General features: G+C 59.0%; 3 protein-coding genes across 3 annotated transcripts; all 3 read left to right on the top strand.

Moving 5' to 3' along the window:
- Window positions 1-4,947: 4,947 nt before the first annotated feature.
- BXZ73DRAFT_62974 (uncharacterized protein) lies at window positions 4,948-5,642 on the top strand (the record flags this gene model as incomplete). Its single annotated transcript, XM_048021753.1, has 2 exons — window positions 4,948-5,294; window positions 5,345-5,642. 2 exons carry the CDS (start codon window positions 4,948-4,950, stop codon window positions 5,640-5,642), a joined length of 645 nt encoding a protein of 214 aa, XP_047870454.1.
- Window positions 5,643-6,845: 1,203 nt separating this feature from the next.
- Window positions 6,846-7,160, top strand: BXZ73DRAFT_16232 (uncharacterized protein; the record flags this gene model as incomplete). Its single annotated transcript, XM_048017530.1, has 1 exon — window positions 6,846-7,160. A coding segment is annotated over one exon (315 nt), but the record flags the coding sequence as incomplete, so codon positions are not given.
- A 1,897-nt stretch (window positions 7,161-9,057) lies between these two features.
- BXZ73DRAFT_62976 (family 11 glycoside hydrolase) lies at window positions 9,058-9,446 on the top strand (the record flags this gene model as incomplete). The annotated part of the gene is made up of 2 exons (XM_048021754.1): window positions 9,058-9,232; window positions 9,295-9,446. Coding segments are annotated over 2 exons (327 nt in total), but the record flags the coding sequence as incomplete, so codon positions are not given.
- Window positions 9,447-10,634: the final 1,188 nt, after the last annotated feature.

The raw sequence follows: 10,634 nt of genomic DNA, 5'->3' as shown, positions 1-10,634 counted from the left end.
GCGGACAGCGAGTGCCTCATCACGCCGGGAACGAATTCCTCACCCTCGTCGTGGCGGAAGATCTAGAACAAGGTGGGACACTCACCCGGAACGCCTCCTCCCGCGCGGCGCTCATTTCACGTAAGCCTTTTCCCCCATCCATCGGTCCCGATTCTGATATCCAAGTCGTGTTTGCGCGCCGGCCACACACGTACGCAGACGTTCGCCGCCGTGATCTCTATGACGCACGTCTCCGCTCGGCTTCGCGTTTCGGCTGGGATCCCGCAAGTCTCTCCCCGACTGTGCTCGTCGCTCGCGTCCCACCTCCCGTCTATCTCGCGTCTCCGTGCAGGCGGCGTTGCCCGTCCGCCAGACTTCGCACCCCCCTCCTCCAGACTCCCCCACATGGGCGATCGACGCGTCCCCGTCGTCCGCACATACTTTGCGCGCGCGGCAACGCAGTCTCTGCGTTTCTGGCTTTCACCCAATTCCTTTCTGCTACGTGCGCATGCTCACCCGCAGGACGATACTGAGCTAGCGTCGCACGCACACAAGTCACTGGCCTGGGCACATCCGACTCCCGCAAGCTTCAGGCGCTGATTGGGAGAGTGCGCCCGCGCCACGCGAGGCTCAGACTGGGAGTGCTCGACGGGCGTTGAGGCCTGAGGCCTGAGGCCTTGAGGACGCGGCCCCGGGAGCTGTGGCGGCCGCCAGTTTGTAGCATCTGTTTGGGAACGCTCAATGAAACTCGTAGGGATGCGCATGTGTTGCGCGAAGATACCGGACGAGCCTCTCCCTGTGTGAGTCGGGCAAAGTCCGTCGCTAGATCTAGCGTTAAGGTGGACAATTGAGTGGTGGAGGTGAGCGATGAGCGCTTGAGCTGGGGTAGGCTGCGTCGACACGGTGGAAAAGCTTAGTACGAGCAAAGGCGCTTGCGTTCGCGGTGGTAGAAGCGGGGTGTCCGGGGTGACGGAGGCGGGACCGTGCTCGATGGCAACGCGTACACCTGTGCGTGCATTGGGCTTTGGGGGTGCTATCGTGTCCAGTGCGGGTGATGCGGGGGAGACGCGGGGAATGTGGGCGATGTGGGTGAGGAGGAGGAGGTTGGTAAATGACGCAGATCACGTGGGCGCAAGTGGGCAACGTGGGCGAGGCAGGAGGCGTGGGCACGGGCGATACACCAACAAGGCGGGCCAGGGCCAGGCTACGGAGCGCTACATATCGGACACCAATGGCTATACACTTTCCTTTTTCCTGACACAAACGACGAAGATTGATACATAAACGTATCGGTATACGAATGTCCTGAATACACAAAACATTGACAGTACTACATAGCTCCACTCCGTCCGCACCACGCATAATAGGCGCCCGTCGCCCGCACTGCCGACAGTGGTCAGTTCTAGTCACCGAATGTGCAAAAGTCAAATTGAAGGCTCACCCAAACAATAAATGTGAGGGCGCTGTTGAGCACACTCCATTTGAGGCTACTATTTGCAACTAGTAGCCCCAAACGGAGGCCTCGAGCTCCCCTTCCCCAGCTGAGCCTTCCCTTCATCCACCGTGCTTGATACATCTTGAGAGAAGCGTGCCCTTGTTCCAGCACGTTGAATGCAGATGCAGTGGCAGACAGCAGACGACATACCGCGGTGCACCTTGACATTCTGCCTCGTCCTCCACCACTCCAACAATGTCGTGCTGCGAGCTTTGCCCACACACTGTCCAAGTGCCCTGCAATTGCGTGAGCGACTGTAGGCACTGAGATAGTGAGGAAGTCACCAGCGGGGAGTGTAGAAGGACGCTTTACCTCGTGGGGGAACGCGATGTGTTGGGCGAGTTCTTGCCCATTCGAGGGGTTGTCACGACGCGTGTGCTATAGCGTGCACCGGTCCTGTGAAACGCGCGAGTTAGCTATCCGTGGTGTGGTCTAGGTGCGCCGGGCGAATAATTCACGTTGTACAAAACCCAAACACCGTGTCGGACAATGGACTCACCTGCCATGCAGTGGTGTCCGATGGAGCGGTGTCTGTCGCAGAGTGTATCAGTCACCGTTTGCAATGAAGGGTAAACACTCACATGTTTTCCGTGGGAAGTGAAATGCGAGTTGACGCGTACCTCTGGAGCACGAAGCTCCAGGACCTGTGGGGGACGCAAAGTCCCCCACATGCGCGTCTCCAAGCCCCCTCGTGGACACGAGGCTAGCTCGCCTGAACCGTTGAGGGGGCAACATCCACGCCGGGCCATGCTGCAGGTAGGCCCGGACACGGAGACGGAGACGCGACCGGTCACGGCACGCGCGAAGCAGGTCGAGACGCGCAGACTCAGGTATGGAACGCATCGGCACGTGACCGTCCCACGCATCCCCGTGACACGGACCCGTGTGCGAGCCTGTGTCGGTACATTTCGTTCCTCCGACCACCATCTTCGCCATGCCCCGCCTTGCTCCTCTCGTCCGCTCACCCTCCGTCCACCCTCTGCTTGTCGTCTCTTGCCGCCCCCTGACGCCGGCATTCGGTTCTCCATCTCCTCCTTCTGCCCCTCGTTGAAATCCTCGCCATCGTCATGTCAACCCTCTGCACCCTCCGCATCGGCTTCCGCGACCACCACGGCCCCGCCGCAAACCTCACCGTAGACCCCGTGCCTGCCCCCCGTGGCGCCCGCCGGCGAAGGGGTGGGCGGCGCAACCCACTCCGATGCTGGTGGCAGCAGCAGCGCGGACCACCGCGGCGCGTTCATCCCGCTCACCGCGCTCGAGTCCTTCACGCTCAACGTGCACATGACGCGGCTCGCCGCGGTCCCCTCCACCCTCAAGTTCCTTCTCGTGCGCCCGTCCACGCCCGCGCTCCGCACGCGCGCATTTGCTGTCTAACCGCGGCTCGCCCGCGCCGCGCCCGAGCCCACTGTCGTCCGCGCGCTCGAGCAGGAGCGCGAAGGCGGCGCGCTCTTCAAGACCATGTTCTCCTCGCACACCTAGCGGGCCGCCGTGGGCCTCGCGGAGACGGAAGGCGTGGCCCAGGTGGCGTTCGGCGCGCAGGGGCTTGATGGGCCCGTCGTATTCGGGTGGGGGAAATGCAGCGATGTCGGCCAGCAGCGCAGGTGCGTCGTCTCATACATACCTTGCAATGATGTTATCCCAAAGTGGTGTCGTACACGGTGTAAATTAATTAAGTTGAGCAATATATGTTGAGCCTTCATGCAACCGTAGTGTGACGACGATTTGTGTGAATTCTATGTATGTCAGGCATTCTGGGTATGTGCGTCTACATACCAGTCAGCTACCCGCCCCCTTCTATGTGCAGCTAACAACGTGGGGTTGTCTACTGGGGTGCCGCGTCTGTGTAGCCTCTGTAGACGCACATAGCTAGCCCCATTTTTCCTGACGTGCCGGCTGCCCCGTTCACGGATGAAGGAGGTCTGGATGCCTATCAGCAGGATTTCAACTGGACTGTCAGAATGACGTGACTGCATGTGCGTGGATGCGTGTGGACCTGATACGACACACGCCTTTCCCGCACTGAGCACTCCTTTTCCCGAACTCTTGTTGCTACTCTCTGGCATACATACAGCTACGGTCACAAAGCTTGTTCAGGCGCCGAAAAAACGCGACGTGCGTCGAGAGAAATCGAAATCCTCTTCTCTGTGGAAATCAGAAGTACGTATCTGTGTCTTTCTCAGGCTCACCTGCTGTTCCGTTTCAGCCTGAACTGACTACAATATGTTCAGGTATGGGTCGTGCCTCTAAGGAGAAATGGATGAAGAATAACAAAAAGCAGGCTACTCAGCGCAGAAACCGGAAAGATAGGGCGGATGCTAAGGCCGCAGCTCATTTGGCAGCTCAGGTGAGTGCTATACCTTTCCAGGACTTGATTTCAGACCTCCTTACGCTTGTATGCAGCCGGAAAAGCGGCTCTCTCTCCCAGACCTCTCTGATACAGACTCAGATGACTGCGACTGCGGTCTTGCCTCCGATGACAATGAGGAGGAAGGAGATGGAGAGTGGGACAATGTGACTGACATCGAGGAGGAAGGCGTCGAAGGGGACTTCAATCCGGACACTGTGAGTGCTTCGGTTCTCTTTCATACACATTTCTCCCATACCATCGAAGGATCTCGGCTACAAGTACGAAGTGCCCCCCATCCCGAAAGGCGCTCCGACTTTGCACCGTACTCCCCTCGCGCGGTCTCTTCGGTCTCTCATGGACGCAGCTCGTGCACATGGCGAATACAACGCTCAGCGTGCGCTCGATTCGATGCCTGTTTATCAGGTCGACGCCACGCTGAAAGAGCTGAGGAGCCGTGTTTATGGCAAGGAACAATTCGCCGCTATCGCAGACTGGTGGAAGCCTGATAAAGCTGCAAGGACGCCTTTCTCCTGCAAAATCATAGACAAGACAGGACACCCAATCTTGATTCACTTCGGATATCAGCCCATTGGCCCTGATGTACGTCCTTCGCTCTACCTATAAACGTCTGGCTAATCACTCCCATCAGGAGGAGGTCTTCAACTCCACGCCTCGTCCCATCCAACACATGCAAAATTCGAACAGAACCACCGCTCATTTAGAGAAGGCTCGGGCTGACCCCCATGTTACCGTTCAGGACGACGGAATCCCTGTAAGTTCCCACCAAGGTTTCGCACTGTGTTCTTCTCCCTTACGTGTATTCAGGAAGCGATGCAGACCCGGTACTTACAGGGTGTCCAAAATGTTGCTGCGGCTCTTCGTCCCAAACACAAGGGCAAGTGTAAAGATCGACACCCAGGGAAGCAAAACGATATCAACTCCCATGTTCTCTTCCATAACACTGAAGGTGGTGCTCCTTGTGATGGGGTGAGGCGAGGCAACTTTCACTTTTCACTGTGGATGCAACGGGGCAAGGATAACGGGGTGAGTGATTTTCTTTCCGACCTAGCCTTAATTTGTCTCATGATTTTGGCTCCAGCCTCTAAGCTATAGCTCAGACCTCAACATGAATAAGAAGACACCCATTGGGCGGCGCCGCTTCAAAGAGGTCGTCAACTACTACATATCAAGTGGTCCAATCACCTCGTATGTAGCCGGTCTCTTCAAGGTCGGCTTCCCAGAGGCCTACGCCGAGTACCAGGAGGCCTTTGAAGCCGGCCGTTGGATTTGGGTGAATGAACCGGAGGGCGCAGGCTGGGAGGACGATGGACCATGGCTTAACCGTGCCGTTGTCTGGAAGCTCCAACTTGGCATGCATCTAGATAAAGGTGACGGCGGCCTGACGGTCACGTTTCCAGTGGGTTTCTTCACTGGAGGTGCGATGGAGCTCCCACAGCTCGGCACAATCTTTGAGTGAGTTCTCTGTTTGCATCAGTATTTGTACTAGACGGTTACACACAGAGCAGGTACTTCGCTGGAAATGTAATCATCACATATGCCGGCCAGTTTGCGCATACTGTGCAGGACTGGAAGATATCCGATCATCGGCTAGCAGCAGATGGTACACGGATTGACTGTCCGGAGGACATCCTCCCTGGACGTGTCGGTTCCGTCTACTTCAACAAGCAGAACGTCTTGAGATTTTGCCAGGGCAAAACTCGAGGCTTCTTCAAGGCAAATCCTCTGCATGTGGACCCACCTCAGGGGAAGAAGAAGGGAGCTAACCAGTCGGAGAAACATCGACGTCGATGGGCTCAATGAGATGGGCACGTGCGGAAGGCGGAAGTACTATTTTGTACTGCGTACTGTTCTGTTTGTTATCTACTAGTGTTCGATGTTTGTTCCGTTCTTCACATATTGTACGATGCATGAGTCCCGCATTTCCAGGACATTAGAGATCACCATGGGTATCCGCGGGTTAGACACTCTGATTCGCGGGTCAGTCACTCCGCGTGCAGCGGCTGAACAATCGCCTCCTCCTCCTCCACTTTTTCCCTTTTCTCTCCCTCGACCTCCCACGCCCTGAGTCCCACCACGCCCCTCTGCCGCCGCCTCCTCATCCTCCTCTCCTCGCCATGGTCGCATCTCACCTCCAGCTGGATCCCACAATCGCCTTTGACGCATGCAAGGCGCACTCGCGCACTGCTCCGCAGTCCAGCTCGGTGCTCGTGGCGTCTCTGTCCTCTTTGCATCCAGAGACAGCGCCGTTGACTGCATGAACAACAACACAACCGCCTTCAACCCCACGTTCCCGCCCAACTGCCTGTAGTGCGTCATTGCCTATCCCGACGAATCACGGCCTCATCATCCTCCAGCGTCACTTCCGTCGGCGGCGCCCAAGGCTCCTCCGGCGGTTCTCGAACTACCACCCACGCCTTCGTACCAGACCCCCGCCGTCTCATCATACCTCACCGCGCTTGGGCACACAAATGCTGGCTGGTTCAACGCATCCAGGCGCACGTTCCCGAAGTTTCCGCGCACGCGGCCGACTTCCGGATCGGGTTCGACGAAGTGGAGAGCGTATGGGACGAGTACCGCGAGCCCGACGGTTGGTTGCATCGTCGCATCATAAACGAATGGCTCGTGCAGGCAGGCAGCCCCCACTCGGGTTCTTGAACCCGTGACTATATGTGCGGGCGAGGGTCGCGTTCACGGACGTCACGACGGGGGACAGCTCGATTGAGTGCAATGGCGAGCAGGTTGGTTTTGATAGTACGGTGGAAGGATGGACACGGTGCGTTCGCTCTTGGTTGTTGCGTGGATGTGGTGACTGACAGAGTGGGTTGCGATAGGTCACTGGGCTCGGCACCCCTGAAAGCTGTTCACGACGGCATTGCCGGCTCGTGCTGGGGACCGTCGGACGGCCTTTCGGCACTCAGTGAGGCACAAAAGAGCTGCTGCATGCTTGCCACGACGTGTTTACTGGTGCGTACCTCCTTGTGTTACTAGCTCAGTGCTCACGGGATCTTGACAGCGATGAGAGACGCTCTTGCGAGAGGTGGCCGGCTGCATCATGATATCAGCATAGGCAATATCGTCCTGGTGCAGGAGCCTGACAGCGAAACACGACGGGGATATCTCATCGATTGGGAGCTGTCGAGCAGGGTAAACGCATCACACCGGCTACTTCTTAAGCGGAAACCGTGGCAGGGTACGCCATGGTTCATGGTGAAGAACCTTTCCGCCCGGGTGCATAGCGGCCATCGCCGCGCCTTCCAGGACGACATGGAGTCTTTGCTTTACGTGGTTCTCCACGCCGCTTTTCGGTGGCAGTCGCATGATTTGCCCGAGGATGTGCTCTGGGAAAGGTGGAATGCGTTCCATGAAAGCAACCTGGCCACCGCCGCACGCGACGCGGCGGCGGGTGTCCGGTTCGACAGCGATGCGGTCAGGGAGTGGCTGGACACCATGATGGCCTTCCACGCCCCTCTCCCCACCCACGGTGCCGAGTTCAGGGACGCTGAGTGGACGGGCGACGACCCGCCCATCCGCCCTCTCGTCCCCCCGCCCATCCACCCGTCCGCCCGCTGCTGAGCCACCCCCACCCGCCCCCCTGGAACGCGCATCGGCCAAGGACTTCTCCCGTACCCGCCGACACGCCCAGAAGCCCCACCACACGCGCACCCAGCTCCAGGTTGTCGGCCTCCGGATACAAACCCTCCGGAGCATCCAGCAGATGGCCGAGCCCATGCGCGGCGCCACTCGTTTGTGTGTAAGCTCGCTGCCCCCGCCTTCTTTGACCGCGCTTCCTGACCCCTAGTCAAGGCCAGTGACTGGGTGCGACGACCGAGGGGCTCAACCTGCCCCAGACCCACAGCACCATGGAGTTCGAGCGGGAGAGCACGACGATGGACATGAAGGAGGAGATGATGTCGGACGCAGTGGACGGTGGAAGACAACATCGAGGACGAGGAGGCAGACAGCGATCGGATCCTCAAGCAGGTCCTGGACGAGATCGGTGTCGATCTCTCGCTGCAGGTACGTGCTCGACTACGAGACATTGTCTGTGTTCTCAAGTTGCCGTCACCCAGCCGTCGCCTGGGGGCTGGTCCGACCTCCCCTCGGACGCCAAAGACCCATTCTTCTTCTCCACACGCGAGGTGGAAGACTACCGCTGCGACATGCGGCGGCGTGTGCTCGACGACAACCGCGAGGCCCGGCTGCGCGCTCTGCGCAACGCAGACGGCTCCGACAACGACGACCCCAAGAGCCCGAAGGACGACTGGGGCGGGAGCGACGAGGAGGTGCGCGCGTTTTCCCTCCCATCACCCTCCCTTCGCTCACTCACATTCGTCTCTCTCTCCGCAAGCTCACCTAAACTGCACAGGCTCCGCGCGCGTGGGCGCGGCCTCCCTAAAATTGCCCGACCGACCTTGGTCTACTACCACCATCAACTGGCCGTCGCCCCTACTCGCGCGCACACCCCGGACCTCCATAACCGCCTGCGTCCCAGCCGCCGCCGCTCGGCGGCCCCCGCGCCCCCGCGCGACCCCACTCTGGTGCTCACTGTACCCGTTCCTACCCCGTCGTGCCCCATCGCTACTGTGCCTGCTATCCCACCCATATCCCCCCTCTCCTCCCCCGTCCCAGTGGCCGTTTCCTTCACCCCTCCCCACACCCGCCTCTATGCTCCGCAAGGTCACGACCCCCTTGCTCCAGGGCGCCTGCGTATGACGTGGCTCACCTTAGATTAGTTATGATGATTCGAACTGACGGACTACCCCTTCGTCCCGGCTCCCGCGGTAACGTCGCCCACCTTACGTCCCTCAGTTCTTTTCATTTCCTAGTCTACTGACATGAGCTCATGTACCCTACTTTGGCTTACACCCTGGCCCGCCCGCCCCTCCCCGGAGGGTCGACACGAAATCCTCCCCGTATGCGCTAGCCCTCCCCGCTTTGTAATTACCGTACGTACCGCCTACCATAGGGCTCCGCCCTCACGGGCGATAAATGGGATACAAACAAACATTCGTCTCTCCACCCCGCTCCTTTCACGCCCACTTCCTCTTCTTCCGACCCGACACCCCCTCCCTCCTCCCACGCGCACGCAGCCCGATGCGCTGCAGCGCGAGCTCATGCGCCGCACCGCCGCACACGTCCTCGGCCCGCCCAACCTTGCACAGCTCCAAATGCGCATCCTCGTGAACCACGGCGCGGACTTGTGCTTTGCTGGGTGCGCGCGTGGTGCCTCGAGCAAGCGCGGCAGAAGAACTACAGCAGCTCGTTCAACCCGAACGGGAACGGGTACCTCTCGGTGTACGGCTGGTCGACGAGCCCCCTCATCGAGTACTCCATCGTCGAGTCGTACGGCACCTACAACTCCAGCACGGGAGCGACCTTCAAGGGCACCGGTGCGTCCCCCGTGTGCTTGTCTCCTCGTGTCCGGACGTGGAGCTGACGGCGCGGGACGCAGTGAGCAGCGAAGGCGGCACGCACAACATCTACACTGCGCGGCGCGTCAACGCACCGTCCGTCCAGGGCACGCAGACGTTCACCCAGTTTTGGTCTGTCCGGACGAGCAAGCGCGTCGGCGGCACGGTCACGACCGCGAGCCACTACCCATGACGGTGGATGATCATGGATGGCGGAAAATAAAATGGCATTTTGTCCAGTAAACAGGCCCATAGCCGCCGCCTACGATTGCAAAGGGCAAGTCTACAAAAACATCAATGCGGACCTTATAACGCAGCATGCTGACGTTGAGCGAACCATAGGCGCCCGTCTTACGCGGCCGTGCTGCTCTGTGGACCGAGAACTTTTGCGTCGTGGCACTGGCCACCAGCCTTGGGACTCCGATGACCGAGACTGCAGCAGCACATTCGGGAAATCTCGACATCTTCTCCGATATTTTACATATCATGCATCAAAGTTTCAACGGCTCGATGAGAAGACCGGCCCCCGGAGACTTCCGTACCCACCACTTCTTCTCTCGTCAGTGCCACTCGATCAATCGCCTTTCAACAGATGCAGCCGCGTCGCTTTCCGAAGAAAACCTCATCTGATCACGCTTTCTACCCTGCACTCAAAACGTTAGTATGTGACTACTGCTATCTCACACACATCATAAAGTGACAACTAACAAGGGTCCGGTGAAGGTTGACTTTGGCCGACGACGCCAAAGGTATACGCCAAATAACGCCCCGACTTGGTATGTACCTTTGTTTGCACCAACAACAGAGCCAAACTAATTCCTAACCCTATAAGATACTGCGCCAGACGGACAAGCTCACCAGTACATCTCTGCCTCAGATTTGTCTCTGCCCTGCCCCAGGCCTAGCTACATTACCGCACTTGCATTAGCACCTGCATACCACGCTCTTACCGCATACAATCCCCACCCATACAACCCCCACCCCCATCATGTTCACCTCCTTCACCTCCTCCACTCCCCGCGCCGTCCAGGCCGCTCCCGCCCTCCCGCTCCTCTCCCTCGGCTTCATCGCCGCCCTCACCCTCGTTTCAGCTCACCCTCTCTTCCTCCAGCTCGTCGTCCTGTGCTACGTCTTCGGCGTGCAAATCCGCACTCCAGCTCTCTCTCCAAGACCCAGACGACGCTCACCGTTGAGTTCTCCATTTCTGTTCCCCCCATCCCCTCTCCCTCCGACAACATCTCTATCCCTCTTCATGTTCCTCCTTCCGGGGAGCTGGACGCCGTCTTCCAACGAGCTTTGGCGGACTGCGCCTCGGCTGGCATCTCGCCCCACGACGTCAAGATCGAGCTCTCCGACGAAGACTACGAACTCTTCGAACGCG

Source organism: Epithele typhae, assembly GCF_022376455.1.
Source record: "Epithele typhae strain CBS 203.58 chromosome Unknown BXZ73scaffold_646, whole genome shotgun sequence".
Taxonomy (NCBI): domain Eukaryota; kingdom Fungi; phylum Basidiomycota; class Agaricomycetes; order Polyporales; family Epitheliaceae; genus Epithele; species Epithele typhae.
The sequence above is the reverse complement of the archived record's forward strand: the minus strand, read 5'-3'. Positions and strand labels throughout refer to the sequence as shown.